We start from the raw sequence: 25,127 nt of genomic DNA, 5'->3' as shown, positions 1-25,127 counted from the left end.
TCCCTGCAAATTCCCCAAAGAACCCCCAAAACCGAGTGGGAGAACATCTCCTCCTCCTCCTCTTAGATGTTACCTTGCCAATGGTTAGTCAGTCTGCTGTCTTTGTCAGTCTTAGAATCAAAGCCTTAAGGAACAAGAGAAATTTGCATCTTTTCAGATCCTGCTGGTGAACTGCAAATGGTGTGAATATGCTACTTGTTTGTTACAAAGTTTTAAAATAAATTTTAAGTCATTTGAAATGTAAGAATACTCAGTCTTTTTCTCTTATGTAATAAACTTCATTAAGTGGTGTTACCATGGTTCTCTCCTATTAATGCAAACACACACCTTCTGAGGGGCTCTAAGAAGGTAGTCTTCTGGTAGTCTTTTCAAGATGAGGCTGTGTTGAGTCCAGGGTTCAAGTCCTGGCTCTTAAGCAAATGGTCAAGGTTAAAACCTTCCCAAGCTCCATTCCCTCATCTGTAATATGGTGACATGGACATTTATATCACAGAGTTACTGTGAGAATTAAATGAGATAACACTTGGAAGACACTTAAAGCAGTGCCTGGCCCAGAATAAGAACTCAATATTTTTTCCAATATTTTTGAATAGAACAAGTTTTAAGAGAATTATTTTAAAATCACCATTTTCAAACAGGTATTATTCTCTTGAGTATTTGGTACTTTGGGGGAGTTAAGTACAATGCTTAAATAAATCATACTGAGTAAAACTTACATCTCTTTCTTAAGCCTTGAATTTGGAGTTTTAATAAGCAAACATACAAAGGTTATACTTTCTGGCTTCAAATCAGAAATGTCAGCACATCAAACACACACCTTCAGACACACACACAAAGACACTTACTCATACAGTAGAAAGGGCAATTGGGTTTGGAAGAGAATGTCATATGAACAGAATTGCAGCTCATTAAAACAGTACTTGAAGCTTTTGACCTCTGCTACATAAACAATACTTTCGGATGACAGAGCTATTGAGAAGCCAAGGCCTATGAGTCTGATTCATTTCTGAAGCAGTTTAGCTCTTAGACTCTCACAGGATATGGGTAGACAGCAGATAACCTACGTATGTATCATTTTGGAAATGATATCGTTGGATTCAGTTAAATGGGATGAGGGACCTTATATATTTTTCATGCAAGATTTCCAGACCTTCCTGGTGTGCAGATGCCTCGAAATTATGAGGTTTTATTTAAAGTTAAAAATAGGTAACAAGAACAGAAATCATTGGAATCAGACTATCACACAGGTGTGAGACCTGATACAGGGTGGAGGGGGAAGCGGGAGGGAGGGAGTACACTGATCATGTCTCCATGGGCCTGGGGGCTGCTCATAAGACAACTCAAGGAGGCAGGGAAAGGAGATTGTGCAAATGTCTCTTTTTTGTGAGAACTGGCAATTAGATTGATCAGACTGATGATCAGATTGATCATATTTTAGAAAACCGACAGAGCCATATTTATCAGTGAGCAGATCTCTATAAACACATGATAGCATGTACGGCTCCATAGATTAGTGAACCAGGATGTGCTTGTGGCCCACTTACCTTCTTTGCCCTCTTCCAGTAGCTCCCGCATGGCTAGCTGGGTAAGCTGATGATCCCAGGGTTGCCTTGTTAGGGGAGCCAGACATGTGCCCGCAGCCACTTCAATAGTGAGCCCATGTGAAGACACTCGTATTAGAACACTACTGGGAGCCTCCAGAGGAAGGGTGACAGGATTGCATTAAGGCAATTCACAATAATAAATGAATGTCATCAAAATCTTACCCAGGCCCTCCAGTTTAAACAGACTACAACAGCACTTCCTGTACTATGACATTTTAGCACCATGTATTACAAATTTTACATTAAAACATGCAAAATGACACAGTCTTAAAGCAATGTATACTACGGCACTACAGAATCCAGAATTGGAGCTCCCAGCCATGAGGGAACTCCCTGGTTAGAGCCCACAGTACCAGAAGCCTCAATGACTGCCATCAGCTTAACGCTGAAAGGAGGAATTATAAGCTGTGGCATAATCATGGTCTGCTCTGTGCTCTACACACCCGCACTCCAAACCTCAGAAGCTTCCTGACAGCCCATTTTATCCATTTATCTGCCTCTTGTCAGGACGACCAAATTCTGGACTCTCTGGCTTCATACTTGAGCAATTATGAGGTCTAAAGGGATTAAAGGTCACCTATTCTTTCATGCCTCAAAGAACAAGTACTAAGGACCTATGAGATGCCAGGGCCTGAGAGCGGTTGGATGGAGGTTCCAAAATGAGCACAACCTAAGTGCTCTCAAATTATTCCAGCTAAGTCAAGTTCCCAACATAGTGGGCCTATATTATTATGAGAAGCATCTGTTGTTCATAACTGGCCTCCCTCACTTCACCCTGACTCCTTGAGTCATCACTATGATATTAAAGAGATCAAACTGCCATTTGTCCACTCAAGAGTTGGTGTAAAAGCCAAAGATACTGTAATGCTCTGCACAGTTTATCCTTCCCACGGCCTCTCAGGTCTCACTCCCTTAACTCTCTCCCTTAACCACTCAACTCAGTCACCTGGATTTTTCTGTTCTTCCTTAAACATGCTAGGCAAGCTCCTTCTCAGGGCTTTTGCACCTGTTATACTACCTCCTTGAACCATCTCCACCCTATCCTCCCACATCGTTTCCTCCCTCCCTCACCCTCTTCCTATATTTGCTAAAATGTCACTTTCTCAGGGAAGCTTTCCATCCACTTTATTTAAAACTGTCCTTACCCCATTCTGGTCCTCCCAAACTCTATCCCTGCTTTTGTTTCTTCCATAATGCTTATCAACTTCTAACACATTGCAAATTTCACTTGCTTCTGTGTTTATTGTTTGCCTGTGCACCCTAGAAGATAAGCTCCATAAGGGGATTTTTTTTTTACCTCATCATCTGCTTCAAGGGTGACTCAGCCCCTGACAATGTCCCCACTGGAAGACAAAAGCAACACATGCTTCTTGCCCACCTTCAGCTGTACCATGCAATCGAGGTGGTGACACACAAGCTTCCACCTCCCTCCCTCTACACATCAGTCCACAGTGGTGTGCTGTGTTTACCAGCACATTCTGTACCTTACTTTTTATTCCCATTCACCAAGGTCCTGTGCTTTACTAGATCTGTGTACTACACGTGCTACATCTGCAGCAACAGGATTGACCATTCAACTCATACCGGCTACACCCCACAGCACTTGCCCCACTGCCTGCCACACAGAGTGTAACAAATGCTCCAGTAGCCTCTGATCACTGGGAGAGCTTATGAGAAATACAAAATCTCAAGCTCACCAGACCAGATGAATCAAAATCTACATTTTAACCAAAGGACTCCTGTATGCATGTTCAAGTTTAAAAAATCATGCTAGGCTGAGTCATGGCAGCTGCAATGCCAGACCGGTCTGCCCAAGGACAGATGGCAGGAATTTGCAGCCCTCCCAACCTGAGTCCAACAACTCTATGCACTGTCTCCTCAGGTTCCTCACTGGCATGCTGTCCTAGAACACAAGGCAAAAACACAGGATGCTGTGACAGTCTGCAAAGTCAGCCACCAAATTATAGCCTTTTATAAACAGGGTTGTAACTCACACAACAACCACTTTATTTTAGACATCCTGCTGTACATATGGAAAACACTATATATATATATATATATATATATATATATATATATATATATCCTGTATTACAGCATCTATTTTATGGCTATTCATTTATTTATTCATTCATGTGATAAAAATTCTTGAGTATCTATAATATGCTCAACCTTACAAAAAGCACTGAGATTTGACACTGAAGAAGTCACAATCTTGTAGTCTAGTTGAAAAGACAGATGTTCCATGGAAGGTGCAATTGCAACAGCATGTAATGAGTTTGATGATAGGATGGTAGTAAATTCCTGCTCAGGAATCTGGAGGATCATCCCTGAGGGGTGACATTCTACCTATTTAATGAGAGGGAGCAAGTCTCCCTCATTAAATGGAAGGCAGGGACATAAGAAAGGCTCTGGGCATCCCAGGTGGATGACTCTGTATGGCAAAGAGAGCAAGGAAACGGGAGGCTGCATGTGCAAACAACCGAGGAAGCCCATGAATTTTGGCTCTTAGGAGGACAGAAGACTCAAAAGCCACTTATGCTAAGGAGCAATGGCTATTATCCTGGGATATAAGAAAGCCGTCAGGAGACTTTCAGTAAAAGACTCACGAAACCAGATGCACATTAAAAAAAAATTACTTCGCCCCTTACAACAATACACCATAGCTAATGTCTTTTGGTACAGTTTTAAACAATGCTCTGCAAACAGCTCCTTGCCACAATGAGAAATGGCACTGGAACAACTTTTAAAAAACACATTTAAAGTGATTTTAATGAACCTCCAATAACAGAACCGTCACTGAGATTGGAATGCAATCCTGTTATTGCCCTGTGTTTTTCTTGACTTAATAGCATGCATGAATCAAGCGCACTGACAGATACATGCATGCCTCTTAACGTCCCACAAGGCACACAGAACTTCACACACACTCAACCCAGGCCTTTCAGGAGTGGCAGATAATAAGAGGTAGGGAAGGGGAAATAGGAAATATAAAACCCTGGGGTGGGAACGGGACTCTAAGGCCCATATCTACAACATAAAACATATGAGCAGTTGAACCCAGTGGGTGAGTGGTGTACCCATTATTATTATAATCAATCCTCTGTATCCCCAGGTATCACATCCTCAGATTCCTCCAACTATGGATCAAAATGATTTTTAAAAAACTGTATCTCCCCTGAACTTGTACAGAATTTGTTCTTGTCATTATTCCCTAAGCAATACAGTACAACAACTATTTACATAGCATTTATATTTATCAGGCATTATAAGTGCTCTAGAGATGATTTAGAGTATGCAGGAAGATGTGTATAACTTATACGCAGATAATATGAATTTTATGTAAGGGATTTAAACATTTGTGGATTTTGGTATCTGCAAGAGATCTTGAAATGAATCCCTCACAGATGGGATAACTGCACTTTTAATTTAGTCAAAAGACATCAAGGGTTGTCTGCTTCCTCTTAGAGCTGGTGGTAGAACATTTGTAAGTATAGAGCCCAGTCTAGTCACAGTATTTTGAGTCATTGATAAACCCACAAGAGTCACAGTATTTGTAAGTATAGAGCCCAGTCTAGTCACAGTATTTTGAAAGTCATTGATAAACCCACAAGAGTGAAGTCAGGACGCTGGTCATTTGGAAGTAACAGTAAATGCAGAACAGTTGATACTTATTGAAGTCATTTCATCAACAATATCAAGATCTATCTTTTCTGGAACCCCTTCTATGAGCCAATCGTCTTGCATTCATTATCACTCAGCAGGAGCACTCACAAGAGTTGCCCAGTCAGAACGGACTTTGGCTGTCAATAACCAGCACTAATGGGAACTGGCTAAATGTCATCCTGGTTGGAATCATCAGCAATCCAGAGAGGACAAACAGTCCACAGGCCACATATAGGTCACAGATGTGTTTCATTTGCCCTGTTTTATGCTTAATTTTTAAACATTTCTTGCTGATACAGCACGAAACAGGGAGAATTTATCTAAAACCTTGATTTCCAGTTTCTTATGAAACTATGAGGATGAAATCAGGCTCAGCTTGTGCCAAACATCAGCAGAGCCTTTAGTTTCCCCAGCCTGCCTCTTTCCCTTCCACTATGTCTTCTAGCTCACAGGTCCTTTTTCTTTCTTCCCAGCACCCTCCAGACTTCTCTAGACATCTGAGTCAATGGCCTAGCACAGATGTCAACAGAGGCTGGTTCTCATTTCCAGAGGGGAAGGAAGGCCATGCTTAATATAGAACACTAGGCTCCACCCTGGAATTTCTGGTTCAGGAGGTTTACAACAGGGTCCTAGAAATGCATCTCTAGTGTTTATTTCACAGCATGCTGGCCCAAGGAATACACTTTGAAAACCACCAATCTACAGCCCCAGAATGAGACCCAAAGGCTCAGTGCTGGTGGGACTGGAGACGTTTGCATCTTTTCACTGGCCAATTAAGGAAAGGAGAAGATACACATTCTGACAACTCATAAATAGCCTACAAAAACTAAATGAGTTATGAGTTCCACCTCCAAGTTGCTATGTCCTGAATAGTCCTCTTCTCCTCCAGCTCACTTTTCGATATTTTTTCAAAATGGTTCTGTAAAAATGGCAATATTGTCCAAGATGTGCAGAGCCCTCCCCAACTCCAAATATGCACATGAACATTATCTTAAAAGAGCATAGGCAAGATGCCACATAGACCCACATTTGAAGGACCCCACACCCGAGACATTCATTACTGCATGATACTACTAACAACAATAGCAATCACCTATCCTGCTATGTACCAAGCACACAGAATGCTCTAAGGTCCTCTGACGTAGAAACTATTATCACTGCTGGAGTACAAATGATGAAGCAACGGATCAGAGAAGAGAACTGACTAGTCCAATTCCACCAGCTCTGGAGGAACTGACAGGTTGACTCACTTTATTTACTAAGGGTAGGATTAGGAATGTTGTGTCCAATCCCGTGTCTGTGTTTGAAGATGGATGTTGATGACCTACAGATTCACAGGTCCCTGGAAGTGGTATCAGAAAGAATCTGCTTGTAGGAGGAGAGGGGCAGAACTCAGCTTGAGCAGCACAGGATGCAAGAGGATGAGTCAGCAGCTGCACAAGTCCTAAGCATGCTCTACAGAGGCAGTGGCAGTTCTGGGGAGGCTGACTAGGTATTAATGCACAAGTTTGCAGCAGTTAGAAAGGCCACAAATTGGAACCGGCTGTTCTGTTCTAGAAGTCCTGGCTTCCCAACACTTGGAGATACTCAGGGCTCATCCAGGATGCTGCAGAGCTGTAACTTTACATCAGAAAAGAGGAAATGGGGCAGCACTGGGGAGATGTAGGACCCATCTGTGACACTTCCTTAAACGATGCGCCCTTTGTCTCTGGGCACTCCCGTAAGCCTCCAGGGGAGCAGGGCATATTTCCTCCCTTCACTACATCCTGGCTGAATGACCTTGAACACAGCACTTAACCTTTCCAGTCTCTACCTCCTCTTCCATAACATGGGGTAACTGCACCTGCCTTGTTAGGCTCATGTGAGGATTTAATTAGATGTTACATGTGAAGTGCTAAACATGTTCCTAGCACATAATAAGTGCTCATGCAATTAACAATTATAGTATCAAAATAACTAGCATTATCGCCTTCTTCATCTCAACACCAAGACCTTGCAACTTTAGGTTTCAGTGACAATGTTTATGTTCACTTTTCAGCCTCAGTAGGTGGTTGTACAACCCATAATAAAGTCACTGGGTCTACGCTTTACTTAATTTAACAAAGCAATATCCTCCTAACCAGAATCACAGCTCTGATTAATTCAGGTGCAAATTCCTCCTCCCTAACATTGACAAGTCCTCCCTGTTGGGCCTTTGGGGATGGAAAACCCTCCCCTCGGTGCAACACTATGGAGGAAAGTGAAGCTATTATTCTTGAATTGTAAGAGTTCTCACAAAGCCATGTCTACACCCCAAGATTCCAGTGGGGCTGTGCTTCAGGGCCATGCCAGCTTCTGTTTTACTCTCTTTCTCCTTGGGTAGAAGCTGCTGGGTGAATTATTTACTGACTCAGACATTGTAGTGTTATGTTTAAGAATTAAATTTAAATACTGTTGAGATAAACAACATGACCTTTTCAATGTCAGTATGAAGAAAAAAACGACACAGTTGAACCAAGGAAAGGAAGGCAGAATTAGATTCTTTATCACAGCCCCCAAATAGAACTGAACTCTGCTCTCTAAAGAACCCTCTCCAAAAGTTGTCAGCTGAGACAGTTAACAATAATTGAACTGCTACACCAAAAACTCAGTAGCGATTTTCTTTCCATTTATTACACAGGCCAGGCTGTGTGAATGGAAATCTCCATGTTTGCACCCAATAACTTCTAGCGCATAAATGTGAATGGCTGCATATATTCAAGTAAATGCACTGATGTCTACTCCCCAGACAGCATTCAGAGCACAGTGGACAGGAGAAAGAATGTGTTGTGTGTGAGGCCCCGACAGCCAGAGAGAACCATTTACTTACAGCTTTTGGTTTATAGGGAGGCTGGATCTCTTTGCGTTCAAGTTTCTCCCAATCGATATACCGGAAAAATGCATGCTCTTTGATGTCACGTTCGCCTTCAGGTCCACAGCCCAGACGTTTGCCTGGGTGCTTGGTCATCAGCTTTAGGAGAAAAAAAGATATTGAGTTAATGAATTTCAGAGGAAAAAAATATGAGAAGCTCAGAAATTATTATTCCAGTGGCGTAGGAAAGAAAGAGCAATGAAGAATTGCAACTAACTGTATTTTTAAGCTTTGCATCTCAGGAATAATTTCCTTAACCAGGTCTTGGTAGGAGGGCACCCTACACTAGTGTCTATTGCTACCTGCATTGGAATGTGATCTCTTGTGGTTAATCAGATCAAAGCCTAAATGTGGCTGTGAACTTCAAGCTAGAAATGTCAGAAAATCCATTTTGGCTTGAAACGGAGGCAATTACTGGTGTATCTAACGAGAACAGTTTCAATACCTTCAAATTCCTTGCTCCCACCATAAAAAACTCTGACATTTGACCAAAGCAAAGGATACATTCATTCAGATACTATTTGCATTTCTCAGTAAAGCGTTTGTGAAAATGACAAAACAGAAGAAAAATATTAGTTGAATGGACCCAAGTTTCAAGTAATTACTTTCAGAAAGCTCATTAAATAGTCAAAACCTAGCTTAGCTCATTTCCTTGTATCACACATTATACTAAACTCCACTGAGGTTTCTTTGGTGTTCTGTTTAAATTACTTAATTATCAAAACTCTCCATCTTTGGGTCTCTGAGCCAGTGCTAAATAACAAGATGAATAGATGCTCTGAGATGAAACCAGACAGGCTTCCTCTTATAAATGAATCCAAAGCAGCAGGAAAATATCTCTGATCGCAAGACTTCAGCAAGTGCAGAGAGTCAAGATGGAGTTTGGTGGTTTAAAAGAAGACTGACAAGAAAGCATCAAAAGAGAAAACAAAAGTAATTGGGACACACAAGCCCAAGACCCTCCTGGAATAGCCATGATTTTGCCCAGGACTGGCTGATTATGGGAAAGGATACATAGAAATACATACTTAGTATGGGACAATCAGCTTAGCCTGTTTCCTGCTTACAAGATAATTTATGTTCATATTTGTATTCATAGAATTTCCAAACAGAATTTATCTTCTGTAGGGAAAAATAATTAGGCCCTTAATGTTCTAAGCTAGTTCTTTATTACAGGCATGATCCTGTCTGATTGTTACAATAACCCCAAGGAGGTGGATCTGTTATTTTTCTCCTGTGAGAAGACAAGGCAATTGACACCCACAGAGGTTAAGCAACTGCAAAGACTCAGAGAGTTGGTAAAGGCTTGGATCCCTTTTGGCTTCACTGTAAAATATCGGTTTTTAAAAGAAATAGAAGAGTGTTTCTACTTCCTGTGGTTGCCCAGATATCTGTGGTCTGGCTTGATCAGAAAATGTTGATGGAGGGCAGGACTAATAATATCAGTAATGGTTTTGAGATACTGAGTATATTGTGTGCGTCCAACTTCTGTGCAGAAGTCTTCCCAGTCATTATTTATTTATTAGTCTTTACAACAACACTGTGAGGTTTAGCACTTACGTTCCCAATACCTATAGAAACTGAGTCCAGGGAGGTAAAAGCATTTGCCGAAGACATAGAGTCAAGGAACTGGCTTTTGAGAAGATCTGCCAGATCAGAATTCTAGGAGCTCCCTGCAAATCATTCTTCATTCATTTTCACTCTAACCTGCAACCAATGTGTTCATTTGCCAGCTATAAGATTGTTCCAAGTACACATGGCAACTGGAGCAGTTTTGTCATTTTTTATGGTAGAAAACAGGGTGTCTAATGAGATGGACACATAAAGGACCTGCTTCCATTGGGAAGATGACTGTTTTCAAAAACCTAGCTCAATTTCTATGCAAGCAGGAGGACGTCAAGCAAAGAAACACCACTGTAGAAACACCCAGCACTAATTCTGAGTCTCTGCCCAGTTTCCACATTCTGGTCTGAAGCCATGCAGACAGCTGGATTTAATCGCTGTTTCAATTTCTGATCACCTCCCAGATGCACTCCCTAGGGCTGCTATTTAGGAGAAAGTGGATGTCTATTTGCTTAGGCATCACCTCTTCTTCAGAATGTCAGCCTTGAAGAAACAACCCACACTGGACTTAACCCACTCAATTTAAAAAGGTACCCAAACCCAACAGCAAGGAAGTCACCCCAGTTCATCCTGAAGGTTATGGGTCCTGAATTAATAGAAAACTGTTCTACCAGGGAAACTGCTAATTGGAGCTGAAGCTGAATGCAGCTGACCTGGAAAATTCTCTCTTCTCCATGACCCATTTAGAACCCCCAGCTGTCCAGGCAGGGCAGGCTTGCAAAGAGGAAGGCCCTGAGCATGTGTTGAGCACCTACTATGTGCCAACATCATGAAAAAAACTTATTTTTATGTTACCTCATTCAATGAGTAGCTTTATTCCATTTTTTAGAGATTAATAAATGCAAGCCAGAAATACAAAGGAATTCTCTCAAGACCATGCATCTAAGAAGTGGAATGGTTAAGATTTGAAAAGTCCTTTGATTTTCAAAATCCTCCCACTGTAAAAATTCCTATTGCAGGGAATGTAAACTCAAATGCCAAGAGGAGCAAGGCATGGAACACAGAAGTGACGCATTGATAACAGTAAGAAAGCCCATGAGTTTCACAGCACAATGTCAAGCTCTGGTCCAAGTGTTTTATAGATATTAATTCATCAAAGGACCTTATGTGTGATGCTATTATTGTCCGAAATCTGCAAATCAGGTCAAACAACTTCCCCATGAACACATAGCTAATAATGCCTGGACCTGGATTTGAATCCAGCTGGAATTGGGCCAGATGGGTGTTTTTGAAAATTGGAGAGAGCATGGCCCACATAAAGGAGGCAGGGGTTTCTAATTCAGTTGATTGATGTTCTGCAGAAATGACAGGCCAATGTGTTAAGATTTGATTTTTCAAGAGAAGCTGGAAAGCTGAATGTTTACGGGAAACCCCCTAATCTTTAAATGCTGGAAAATATTAAACAAACTAAAATGGCAATGAATAACTTCTTTCCACTATTTCCCCAATGAAATGTCTGTGAGGCTATGCACTGGCCTTTGTCTGTGCCTTCTTTTATCTACAGACTTTGTGCACTTAATGAACTCCTGGGTCTCTCCTCTGTTCCTCATGTTTCCTCTCCCTGCCTCTCACCTTCAAAGAAAGTGTTTTTAACCAATTCACTTTGAGATATTAGAGTTTGAGACTAATTCACATGTGATTTCCCTAGGGATATTTGCATCTTAACCTGTATAGCAGAAACAAAAAGCTTGTGGGAATTTAGGCAGTGTGACAAGGAGGTTGCTTTTAGGCTGAGAGGATGGCCCAGTTCTTCTAATCTGGGCCAAGCCTCAGTCTTGATTGCCTGATTATTTCAGCTTTCTTTAACTAAAGTCAACTCCTATGGAATATGACCTGGATGAGAAAGAATGAGTTGTGTAGGGTATGGGAACTTTCCAAACACACCTAAGATCTAGGTCTGGTCCAACACAGAGACAGGAACCCACTGTCAAGGAACAGCCAACTTCTAACCTTGAAAACTTGCCTGCACCGCTGGTTGGCAGCACAGCAAATCCTTTTGAAAGGCATCTTCCTTGGGCCATATTTTCTGAGAATCTCATAATGTTGCTTTCACACTTCCATCAGAGTTGAAAGATTACTTCACTTGACAACACATTTAAAGGTAGTGGTTTTCAAGCCACATGGGGACTTTCTCAAAATACTGCAATACCCAGACTTAATCTTTGAGGTGAGGCTGAGGCCTACGCATTCTGAAAAAGCACTTTGAGTCATCTGATGGCTCCAAAGTGAGGATCACAGATCTCTAGGGTCTCACACAGGTCGCCATGAGCACAACTGGGTCCAACATAAGATCCATAACAAATAATTCTTACCTAGAAACTTACGTCAGCTTTCTTCACAAATGCAATTTGCTTATGTCACAGGTGTATGACTATGCATGCTTTATGTGCATCATGGTATTTCAGGAAGGGAATAATAAGTTTGGGGACATGGAATTTGGGTCAGCTTATTAGAGAATACCTTATGATCACTCTTGCTTGATTTTCTTAGAACATAAATTACACACGCTTAGTATTAACAAGACACTGCTGCAGAACAAGTTACATAGAGTCCTCCCTTCTCCCACAAGCTCCAGTTCTTAAACAAAGTCTGTGTTTCCTACCTCACTCACTCATTAAGCATTCCCCTGGACTGGATCAGGAGCTGGAGCCCAGCCAGCAGCAAGGTGCAGCCGCAGCTGTGCCTCTACAGTGCTTCTGTGTAAACTAGAACAGCTCTCTTTGTTGTGGTAGGCAAGTTCCATTTCAAGGTTCTGATGTCAGCAAGTCGAGTGAAAAGTAGAGTTTTGTCTCTGGTCCCCTAAGTGGGGCACGATTTATATACTTTGTATGTGGTAGTTTTGGGCATGGCTTTACGGCACGCACTTACCCCTTTGCAGATGGCCACAGCTTCCTTGGACATAGACTTTGGATACGCCACGTTGTGTTCCATGATGGACTGGAAAAGTTCATCCTCATCTTCTCCCTCGAATGGGGCCTGAAGGACAGAGGGCAGGGTGGGAGAAGGGTTCCTGCCTTTGCCCTCCCCCAATGGCCTCTAACCTGCAGGAGGCCTTCCTCTCTGGGCCCAAAGTGAGGCCATATTACAGGGTTTTTTAAAAGGGAAAAAACATCTCCAACATACTTGGGTAACCCCAAGTCCAGGAAAGTCATAAAAGGTCAGATTTATGAACTGTGACCAAGTTATCAGAAGCCATGTGGATTCAAGTAGAGGAAGATTTCTCTTACAGTTCATTTAACATTAAATTACCTGCCCAGCCAACATTTCATACAGCAGGACTCCGAATGCCCACCAGTCCACAGACTTCCCATAAGGCTGGTAAGCAATTATCTGGAAAACAGAAAGCATTTGTCAGGAAATCTCAGTTTACACAGCTGGAGACTGAATTCACACTTCTCTTACCATAAGAGTGGTCCTTCACTAGGGTGGGACGGGCAGAGAGAGCATGTCACCTACCTACTATGAAATAGTGGCATTCAGAGTCCAGAGCAGGCAGAATCTCAAGGCACAGATAGGAAGGTCATGTCCATATGAGCTATTTTCTCATTTGGGCTACTCAGGGAATGATGAGAAAGCTTTACAGATAAATCTGCACCCAGGCAAACATCTGTCCATATCATGCTGTCTTTTTAAGCCCTCAGTGTGGTGTGGTGGGTACGTGTTTGTGGGTATTGATATGTGTGTGTGTGTGTGTGTGTGTGTGTGTGTGTGTGTGATTTCAAAACCTATGTATGGCTTTTGAAAGAAGCTAAGGTATTCCTGCTTCATTGTACAAACTATATGTATAGATAATGTGATAAATTTTGTGGTACGTAGATAGATAACACATGTTTAGAAATGGTTAAGATGCCATGTGATTTTTAAAAACCATAATTAAAAATAAAAACACTTTAAGAGTAATATTTCTCACTATTTTACTATTTATTTAGAAAGTACAGATAAGCTAAGAGAATAAAATAAAAATCACTTGCAATCTTTTGTCAAGAGAAAAGTATGTCTAATATTTGGTTTATCTGTTTCTAGACTCTTTTCTATGAATATATATTAAACTGCATGTGTGTGCGATTTACATAAGCATAAATGCTCTAGGAAGTGGACCTTTAATAAAGTGCGTGAGTCACTTAAGTTCTCCTTAATAACATTTGTACATTGACAATATTGGTTTTTACCTCTGCATATATTTCAGTGGATGGATGTACCAAAATCTAGCTTTTTAACTCCCAATTACGTTTGTTCTGATGCTACAAATATATTCTTTTAATTACATATATGGACGTCTGTCCAATTATTTCCATAAAATAAATTCCTAGGAGTAGACTAGTGGACTACTAAGGCATTTGATGGAGAAGTCTAGTAGGTATATGGCTGTCTTCCTTTTAGTATGTATGGGTATCAAAACATCTGTGTCAAACAGGTGTAGAGATGATAAAGGTCAAGGCTGAGGTTTATGATCAAATTGTCTAACTCTAACACCTGATTTTTATTTAACAAGTACATGACCTTGAGGGAAGCTATGTAATTACTTCTAGCTTCAGTTTCCTCTTCCACAAAATGAAATTTACCACAATATCTGTGTCACAGGGCTTTTTGGGGGATGAATGATATACCATGGACTTCTCACATACTATGTTCTCATAGCGTTAGCATTTACTAGAATGTTCTCTAATTCAGTAGTTGCTTATTCTTCACAATAAAGAAACAAAGCTGACTATAAAGTGAATGGCTATTTCTCAGACACCATTTTCCAACCCTACCTGACTCTAAAAGTAGAAATCCAGAGATGTTGATGGGAAGATACAAAATTTCAGTTAGATAGGAAGTGAACACCCAAAGAATCTAAAGTACAATGTGGTGACTACAGTTTATAACAAGAAATTGTATTTTTTCTTTTTGAAAATTTTTGAATACTGAGGATTGAACCCAGAGCCTCTGCACTGAGTTACATTGCCATCCCTTTTTAGTTTTAAGACTACATTGTCCGTGTAAGACTTGAACTTGTGATCCTCCAGCTTCAGCCTCCCTGAGTGCTACTGGGATTACCGGCATGCAGTACCATGCCCAGCTATGAATTTTTTTCTTGATAATTGTTGAGTGTAGATTTTAATCATCTTCACCACAACTGTATCTATAGTTCAGAAATATTCTGCATATGACAAGTAATATATGCACTTTTTCTTTGCCAATTAAAAATAAATAAACAAATAAAAAGCAATGCACTCAGAGGAGAAGTGCAAGACTAGAAAGCCTTCAGTGAGAATACCTCTCATTGAAAGTGTTTTCACACTTTTAAGGTACTTCGCACCTCATGACAATCCAACAAGTTGATCCTTTTACAAAGGAAAATAGCACCTGGGAGGAGAAAAAAGTTGCCAGAGGTGATGTGGTTAGTTAACAGCAAGGCTTGACAAGCTCTTGGCATGTTGTTCCTAATCCTGGGCTAGAAGAGGAGGTACCTCAGGCATCATGACTCATGGCAAATGACTGAAAAATCACAGATCCCTGGCCCCACTGTACAGAGACTCTCATTCAATAGATCTAGGGTGATGGCCAGCCCGGCTACATTTTAAAGGCTTTTCCCATGACTTTAAAGTGCAGAGAGAGTTAGGTATCAAAGGTTACTAAACACATGGGATACCCGGGAATTGCATTATAGTTCATGTCTGATGCGCCAACTAATGAATCAAATGATAGCTCATCAAAGGATGCCACATAGGGAAAATTCTTCTCCGTCCTAATAAATAAATGGCCTTTGAAAAGTTTACCTTGCTGTTATTCAAGAAATACACAAATTTACCTTGTAGAAAATGTAAACAGTATACAGATGGGATGACATTGTTCTTTACCAGCTCTTATCCTAGGAGGCCATCAATGTTGTAAAATCATTCTTCTGCACATGCACATATGCACATATGCCTACTCATTGAAGACACATTGCAGTGTTCTATATATTACTGCTATTGCCCACAACTGGTATCATGTTGCATTTATCGTTCTCTACCCAGATTGTTTTCTTTTTACAATATGTTTTGGAAATTTCTGTTATGTACGTGCATATCTAACTCATGCTTTTGAAATGATGCCTAGATTTATTTTATTTTATTTTATTTTATTTTTGTGAAGTACTGAGAAATGAACCCAGGGCCTCACATACACTAAGCAAGTGTCCTATTGCTGAGCTATATTCCCAGCCCTGCTACAAAAATTTTATTTTGCGACCAAGGCTTGCTTAATTACCTAGCCTTGAAACCCACTACTTCAGCCTCCTGAGTAACTGAGGATTACAAGTGTGGGTCACCACATCCACCAGAGTAGATTTTATACTAAATAAATGATAGTTTATTTCTGTTACTCCTATTGAGGGGTATTTTTTCACATTAATGTACACAGGTGTACTCAGACATTTCTAAGGGCTTCACAGGATTTTCCAATGTGAATATAGTACATTTTAGCTAATTTTTCCTTTACTGATAGATTTTGAGGTTGACTTCTATTTTTTATTATTAAAAAAATGGGTGAAGGAAGGACTTTGAACACACATCCCTCCACCTTTATGTATCAGTTCATGTCTATATGCATGCGTGCGTGTGTGTGTGTGTGTGTGTGTGTGTGTGTGTGTGTGTGTGTTGGTAAACTAGCTAAGCTCCTGGTAAAGAAACTTTTTTGAGACAAGAGAATGCGGGTTTTAAAGCTCATGTCAAGTTAATTAAACAGGGATTCTCATTACCATTGTTACATATCAAGTGACTGACAGGAATTTTAGAATGTCTTTTTCCAAGATTCTATGCCAGGTCCTCAGTTACAGAATTCCAGCTACAGATTGCATCATACCACCTTTCCAAGCATCAATTCAGATAAAAAAGAAAAAATTTCCAGGCACAAATTATTGTCCTATGTCATGTTGGGGGAAAAAATTCATTCACTGACCACTTCCTCCTGGAAGAGTAGGAAGAAACTACAAATAAATCTTAGTCTTTCATTTGTATCTTTAGCACAGGAAGAAAAATCTGGATTCTCCCAGGGTTTATCACAACTGCTACATACACAGTACACAGCCCTGTGTCATATGTCAGCCTGGAGAATCTGTTCTCTCTGTCTCTCTCTCAACAAACATTTCAATGTCATAATTAGGAGGTATCATATGGCCACAAGCCATAGCAGCTTGATGAAGAATTTTACTGATGTGTGTTGGATGGTTCTTTTGAGTTTTATTTAAATTTCCTTGCAAATCTTGATGTATTTTAGGCCCAAGCTTCTGGATGTATGCTAAATTAATTTGAATGTGTGATCTCAAAGGAACGATTTAGAGTATAGGATGAGGACCAATTTGAGGTACTACCCTCAACCCTTCCCGGTTCTCACATGGCCATCTGGAGAGCAGTGGGAGATACTGTCACAAGGTGGAATGTGTGTGAGGCATCCCACCAGCTCTCACCTCGGGGGCAATGTAGTCTGGAGTGCCACAGAATGTCTTGGTTGTCACCCCATCCCAGATGTTCTCCTTACACATGCCAAAGTCAGCAATCTTGATGTGGCCCTCAGAGTCCAACATCACGTTGTCAAGTTTTAGGTCCCTGTAGCAGATAAGAACATATGATTTATTTAAGTGTTAATTATTTCAAGCCAACCATTGGTTACTTATTGTATACAAAACACTGTGCTAGGAGTTGTCGGGTCACAAAGGTAACTGTAAACCAGCCCTTGTCCTCTGGTAGCTTAAAATCTGGCAGTGAAAGAGATCCCATAAACCTCTGTGCTTTCTACTGAGTGAGCTGGGCCATGTCTCATGAAGACACAGGGAGACGGGAGTGCTACGGAAAGAGAAAGATTCACAGATTAAACTAAGGTCACAGCATCTAAAGAGGATTCTTATATCCAGGAGAAATTCAAGAGTCAAACTTTGCAATTTTATGGATCCCTTATATGTTGTAAGACTGTATAATTTCCATAAAATTATTTTTGAAGTATCTCTGAAAATTGCAGTGAGAAAAAAAAAGATGGAGAGAACTTGTTTAAATCCAACTGCTTCAGGTGTTTTGAGGCCACTCCCTGGAAAATGACCCATGAGTTTCCGTTAATTCTTTCAGTCAAAAAACACTTGTTGCACACTTACATGTGGCAGGCACTATGCTTGGAACTAAGTATATTAGCTATGAAAAAGATAAATAAGCATGCTGCTCTTACTCAGATTAAAATCTACTGCAGGCAAAGGATAATTAACAAGTACTCAAATCTGCAAGCATGATTACTATGAATTCTGATAAGTGGAATGCAGGAAACAAAGAAGACAAGATAGTAATGGGAGACAATCGCTTTAAATAGGGAGTCAGGAAGGACATCTTTTAGGCAGTAATATTTGAGCTTTACCTAAAGAATATGTGTTATACTTCTCAGGTGAAGAAATACAAATGGCAAATAAAAACATGAAGACATGTTCACCATCACTGGTCATTTGAGAAATGCAAATTAAAACAACACTGAGATTGCATCTCACTCCAGAAAGAATGGCTACCACCAAGAAATCAACTGATAACAACTGTTGGCAGGACTGTGGGGAAAAAGGAACACTTCTTCACTGCTGGTGGGAATGTAGGCTGGTAAAACCACTGTGGAAATCAGTGTGGAGATTCCTCAAAAAGCTAGGATTGGAAGTCCCACTCAATCCAGCTATTTCCCTTCTGGGTATATTCCTTAAAAATTGAAAATATCATGCCATGACGATTCATGTTCCCCCATGTTTATAGCAGCACAATTTGTAATAGATACATCTTGGAAACAACCCAAATGCCCATCAACCACAAAATGGATAAAAAACATGTAGTATTTTTATACAATGGAGCATTACTCGGATATAAAAAAATAATCTTGAGCCTTTTATAGGTAAATGGAGGCAACTTGAGACCATATTTATAAGGGAAATAAATCAAAAGCACGTTTATTAATCTCCCTAGTATAAAAAAATAATAAAAAATAAAGGGCTGGAAAAGTAATAAGATCCAAAATGTATAATAGATATGGTAATAATGAAAGGGAAAGAATGTGATAAAAAGGGAAGAACAAATGGGATGGGGAGAGGATAAAAGGAAAAGATTATGTTGATAAACATATATCAAGGTATGTGTGCATTTGTATGCGAGACAGGTAACTACTATCAACCTCTGTTAGTTCATCAAAAAGAACAGTTTGTGGTCTCCTTGTTTGTTTATTTTTGTGCCTAGATCTTGTAATCTGAACAACTACTTTTAAGATAACAATATGCAATACATTAACTAGTATTAATTCCCTGTTTTTAAAATTCTGTATCTTTTTATCTGTTTTGCTTTTTAGAAAAAAGAATATGTGCTACAATCTCATTCTGTTATTTCAATTTATGTTGATGAGCAGAACTTGATTATTTTAGGGAACACCTGCATGCCTCTAGCATATAAGATCACCTTAATATCAATCATTTCCTTCTAAACATATATTCCAATGTTAACTCCTTGTGTTTCAACATCAGGATAGTCTATGGGTCAGACCAACTCAGTCTTAACAGAAGATGAAGAACAATTTCCTTAGGAGAGCACCTACTCCCCAATTCGGGGCTCTCCCATAAAGCTTCTTGAATAGGTGTGGTTGCCTGTGATTTCTGTTTATTTAAATATCTTGGGATGAAGCTACCACTTCCTGATTCTCAAAACATATTTGGCCCTAACTTCTGGCCCCAGAAACAGGCACAAACTTCTCTGGCCAGAGGAAATACCACATCTTGTTGGCTATGGTGATGAGCTCAGAAATGGCCATGTGACCCAGTATATACTTATAAAAATTCTGGCAACTTTGCAGGCACAATCCAGAAAGAAGTAAGTTCTTTTTAACATTTAGTTTGGATGGGATATAAGGATAGAGGTTTAGGTGATCGAAAATAAACCTAGAAGCTCCATGGGTCACTTGAGGAGATACCAGAGGTAGTAAAAACAGCTTAGAGGGTGAGTGATAAAACAACTCATATAACATCATTTAAACCCCTGCACCCATCCAGGATGAAGTTCAGGCCTGGACTTTTCAGTTATGAGGGCCGATAAATGTCTCTTAGTTTATGCTAGTTTGAATTGAGTAGCTATCATAACTTCCAATTAAAAGGACACACGCTAAAAATATATCCCTGCACCTCTTATCTGATTCTGTAAACTATTTGCACCCTCTGCTTACCAACAGCAACATTCCTTTCCTGTCTTTTGTGCTGTCCATAGTCCCGACTAGGGCTAGCCTTCTTGCTATACTCCAAAAGCCATGCTGGAACTCAGAAATGCTAGATTTACAGCAACTTCTGTCAACATGCTAGTTCTATATATTACTTCATTAATAATACCACATAACATCGTCTCCGGCTGACCACATGCCCAGAAACAGGCAGTGAGTTAATTAAATTAGAGAAAAGATGTCTCTTTTTGTAATAGAAAAGGAGTTTCAGGTGTCAAAATTCAGAAGGTCCTGCAAGAAGAGGTGTGAGGGGGGTACCCCAGGTATATTCATTGGCATATAGCAGTGCTTTAGCATTACACTGTATTCTTTTGTTCCCTTGTAATAAAGTCTTCATTTCTGATTCAACAGGAGGCTGCCGCAATTGTCTTCATTTTTCAGAAATCCATTAAGGCCAAAATCAACACATAATTCAGAGATAATGATCAATAAATCACACACTAAGTTTGGCAAGAAGGACTCCCCCCCTTCCCTCCCCCCACACACAATATCTAGCAATGTTTCTCAGGAAAAGGATGTCTAGCATAATTCCTTATCCTCTTTCCTTAAGAAAAGTCCAATTAACTACAGAGTTAAATGAAGACTGGTTTGTAACATTTTAACAAATTTTACCACCATGAATACGATCCTTATAAAATTCGAAAGCTATACATCTTTTGTAATATAATTTTTATAGCTTTCATTTGATTAGCAATTTCAGGAATTCTGTCTCAATTGAGTTTCTTGATGGTGAAGAGCAAAGACTAACTTTCAAGATTTTGATCTGGAAAAGAACCTATAAAAAGACATTGAAGTGCTCATGAAATCTCTAAAGAAGCTGGAGAAATATCACCCATTGTTCCATGAAGCACTAATGCTAGACTCTTCAGGATGCTGCCAAGAACCACATCTCGCGCCTGTAGAAACTACCCATATCTGATTACTATGGTCACACTCAATTCTATCATCACAGTTCTTTGGTCATAATTTATGACTCAAGACTGGATCTCAGCTGGGTCATGCCATTGCTACAGGGAGGGTAGGAAAATAATCATTGGGCTTTCCAATCTCTCTAGTAGGAAATGAACTCTTCTTACAAAGGAAAAGTGGTTTTGATGTTGATTGTGTTAAAATATTCACAACTATCCCATTAAAATCATATTAATAGTGGAAAGCAAAAGGGGCAATGTGTGGTTATGTTGGGAGAAGGAGTTGTGGAGTAAGTATGGTCTCAGGATTTGAAATCGTAATTTTAGGGTTTTAGTATCTGACTGACTCAGGCCTATACTCACATATGTCAAGTCCCAGTGTCCCTGCTAGACTGGACACTAGCCATAAATCTCACCTCAGTTGACAAGAGCTCTATTTATTTCTTTTCTAGAATCCTACTCTATGGCTGGATTTGCTTCCACTACAATTGCAGTTCCACATTTAATCTCATGAACCTGGTTGCTTCTTTTCATTTAGAAGAACATTCTGCAAAAGAGTTTGGACCTAATGTTACCATATAAGGTGAAAATCATGTAGAATGAAAAATTGCCCATGATCCCTGCTTTTTTGGTAAAGCACAATTGATGTCATTGGTTTGAATTTAGGGGTCACATCAAATGAAAGGAACCAGAAATGCAATAATCAGATCAAAGTCATGAGAGTTGATTTTTGTGGTTATCAAGTAACAAGACCAGAAACACATTCAGCACAAGAGGATCTCACTTTGACAGTGGAAAGGGCAACGGAGGAATCTGAGGTCCCAAATATCCTATTTCATGTTCACATAGTGGTACATGTTCACTGAAGGCAAGCATGGATAGATGATAGTACTATTTAAAATCTGGATTATTTTCACTGGGATAACCTATGAGATAGGTGAAACTTCTTGACCTTCATCCCTCCATTTTTAAGAGACCACAGGGACCACAGGGCCTCTGTGTGCTCAGACTAGTATCACCCTCCATCACAGATTTCATAGTACCTCTTCCAAGAGTGACTAAAACCCCAGCACTCTGGAAGCATCTTACAAGGCCCCCATTTTTGAATCCCACCAGTACCCCTAGCCATATCTCTGCTAGTCCTCCCTGTCCAGAAAGTGCCTGAGCCAATCTTTTCATGCCTTGGTCCCATGTCCTTCAGTTGTAGCAAGATTCTCAAGACTCCCCTGACTCTCCAGACCCTGAGGAGCATGCTGTCTACAGAATGAGAGGCAACCATCCACCACCCAGCACGCTCCAGGTCTTTTCCTTGCTTGATTTATCTCCTGGGCACTATACAACCACTTGATAGATTAAATTTTTATGATTAACTAACTTAGCAGTCTCCTGCCAGTAGAATATAAGTTCCACCAGGATAAGAGTTATGTCTTTTTCTCTTTCCTGTTATATTTCCCCCAACCAGAGTAGTACCTAGCACATAGTAGCTTTGAGAAATATTTTTCAATTGCATTAATGAAATAGATTTTCATGGCTCTTCAAGATCTTTTAAATAGACCCTCATTGATGCCAAGAACTATTTGGAAGCCCCATGCCCCTGCCAGCCCCTCTTGTATAGCAAATCGCCAAGTTTTGCTGCCTGTGCCATTTGCATCCAGGTACCATGTGGAGAATCGTATGCCCTGGACTCACTGACAAACAGCAGCCTTGAGCTCAGTAGTTTGCCTTGCACAAAATATAAAATGGTATGACTCATACAGCTATGATCATATACTTGCTTCTTCAAAAACCGGCAAATGCCAAGTTCTGAGCTTAATCCTGTCTTTCATGGCAAGCCACTCAGAGATCCATTTCCAAATTGTAGTTACATGCAAAAAAATTTTTGTCTCATAATGATATGATCTACTGCATTCTTCTGCCAAGATTCTTTGCTTGCTCTCTAAATGTGGGGGTCCACAAGCAAGAGAAGGAATTATGAAGGCCCTGTTGATAGGACTCTTCCTCTTAAAGCAAGTCATCTCATGTTTGAGATCCTAAATCATCATTGGTGACACTGTCTATCAAAATTTTTTCTGTCATCATATAGAGCTACCCAAACTTTGCCAGGGCAGTGGGCGATGCTGCCTGGCAGAACACATGCCCAAGTTAGTACTGGAGGATTCCTCCCCCACCATGGGATCTAATTTTAAAAGCAGTTGAAGAAAGAGGCAGGGAAGGGAGGAGCAGAGGGAGAGGAGATAGAAAGTATAGCAGTGTTCACTTACCGGTAAATGATGCCCTTGCTCTGTAAGAAGAATAGACCGATTGCAATTTCTGCAGCGTAAAATCTGAAATTAAAAAAAAAATGGAGAAATTCAAGGACACTGTATGCTTGACAATGCTCAGAATTCAAGATAATATTGAATTAGGTGCAGGGCATTAAAGTCTCACCATGAATGGTCAGCTACACTTCTGATAAAAAGCTGAGAGTACGGATGGATGAGCAAGGTGATTTAAGGAACAATGAGTCTGCCTTGAGGACAAACTGGATGTGAGCAAAGGCTCAGCAATTTCCCAACAGGGAGGGCACCATGGATGGACTGGATCAGGAATAATTTCACACTGTTGCAAGTTTCAATATTAAAAACAGTTAACATCTGTTGAAGGTTCACCATCTCCTGAGCACCATTGTAAGCATTATTTGATTAATCCTTAATTAGAGTTCCATGGCATCAGTCCTGCTAGTACTCCTTGGTCTTTAAATGAGGAATCTAAGGATTGGAGCAATGAACTCTAAGATGAGCGTGGTCAAGTTGGTGACAAATGAAGGACTCAGTCAGCACTGGAAATAGTGAGTGTTTAAAGTGCAACCTAGACACACACAAATTGTTGCCAGAGAGAAGATGATGTGAGAGAACTCAAAAGCCCAGCCATATCACAAGGGTTGAGCATGGCTTTGGGGAACTACATTAAGTTCTCATGATATGTCTCATACAATGAATTAAAACTGTGGTCAATTCAATTTCATAAATAAAAGAAGCAACAACTCTAAGGTTCCACTAGAATTGAGCCAAGAGATACAAATGGCTGGATTGGGAAGCACAAGAATAATGCAAATCCTACCAGAACACAGTGCTCACAACCTTGGCATGTGGGAGGAGAGGGAACAAGATGGATATAACAGGAGCCAGATGTCTGGGATGATGGAGTGGGGTTCTAGACAGACCCTGGGAACTTTCTGGAGGGGCAACAGGATCTCAGTCACTCCCCAAGACAGGGTATCAATGCTATTTCCTGTCACTTGCTATGCTTCTGTTCATTCACAGGTTCTAAGCAGGAAAGTAACATCATGAGATTTTTGGGCTAAAAATAAGAGACTGAGGCTGGCTTGTGGACTGAAAGGAACAAAATGGACTAGCAAGAGAACAAGTTTCCAAAAATCTAGAATCAATTACCCTATTCCAGGAACCACAGAATACTGCCATTATTTGACCTGACCCTTCATCTATCTTTCTGGAGTGAAGACATTTAAGAGGCAGGGTGGTGTAGGGGATGGAACACTGTGGTTCAGAATTCTGGATCCTCTTCACACTAAATTAGGGATTCAGACAGAGCAAGTTTCCAAAACCCTCTGAATCTCAGTCTCCTTGTTTGCTAAGCAGAGATGATAATAACCTACTTGCTAGTGTTATTCTTGGGATTAAATGAGATCATGTTTATTAAGTACTTAGGGTCTGGAACATAGTAAGCTCTCAATAAATATTAGCAAATAAATAAACAAATTCCTCATTGACATTACCCAAGGAAGCTATGAGACTTCCTCCGGAACCAGGGGCAAGAATTATAGATAAAGCATCGGCAATGGCTCTAGATTGCTATGTTGTCGGCAGTATGAGGGTAGTCGAATCTACCAAGCAGAACACCTTTCTCCTTGGCCAAATATTTCTCATGAAGAAGAAGACTCAGAAGCTTACAAAATCTATCTTTGGCTAAAATCTCAAAGGAACTAACAACCCGTATTCATCCCAGGGAGAAAGCACAGTGAAGTTCATGCTTACACAGCGTGAGGCTCCTTGAATCGGCCAACCTGTTGAATGTGGTACATAAGATCACCCCCATTCACATACTCCATCACGAAGTACAGGCGGTCCTAAAGAAAGAAAGCAAGGGCCGGAATCAGCATCCTGTGATTGCTCAAGCTCCATGCGGAGGGCAGCAAAC

The 25,127-nt window shown here is 40.4% G+C and overlaps 1 protein-coding gene across 2 annotated transcripts in view; it reads right to left on the bottom strand.

The window, feature by feature from the left end:
- The window catches only part of Prkcb (protein kinase C beta), a 310,851-nt gene that overhangs the window by 19,241 nt on the left and 266,483 nt on the right, over nucleotides 1-25,127 (bottom strand). For both annotated transcript variants that reach the window (XM_063226675.1, XM_063226676.1), the window contains exons 11-16: nucleotides 24,965-25,056; nucleotides 23,192-23,254; nucleotides 17,216-17,354; nucleotides 13,033-13,113; nucleotides 12,652-12,759; nucleotides 8,119-8,259 (exon numbers count right to left, since the gene is read on the bottom strand). In XM_063226675.1, the coding sequence (XP_063082745.1) occupies nucleotides 8,119-8,259; nucleotides 12,652-12,759; nucleotides 13,033-13,113; nucleotides 17,216-17,354; nucleotides 23,192-23,254; nucleotides 24,965-25,056 (624 nt within the window). The remainder of the gene's footprint in view (nucleotides 1-8,118; nucleotides 8,260-12,651; nucleotides 12,760-13,032; nucleotides 13,114-17,215; nucleotides 17,355-23,191; nucleotides 23,255-24,964; nucleotides 25,057-25,127) is intronic.

This window comes from Cavia porcellus, unplaced genomic scaffold (assembly GCF_034190915.1).
Source record: "Cavia porcellus strain 051 isolate PalLab524CR breed Dunkin Hartley unplaced genomic scaffold, mCavPor4.1 scaffold_16, whole genome shotgun sequence".
Taxonomy (NCBI): domain Eukaryota; kingdom Metazoa; phylum Chordata; class Mammalia; order Rodentia; family Caviidae; genus Cavia; species Cavia porcellus.
The sequence above is the reverse complement of the archived record's forward strand: the minus strand, read 5'-3'. Positions and strand labels throughout refer to the sequence as shown.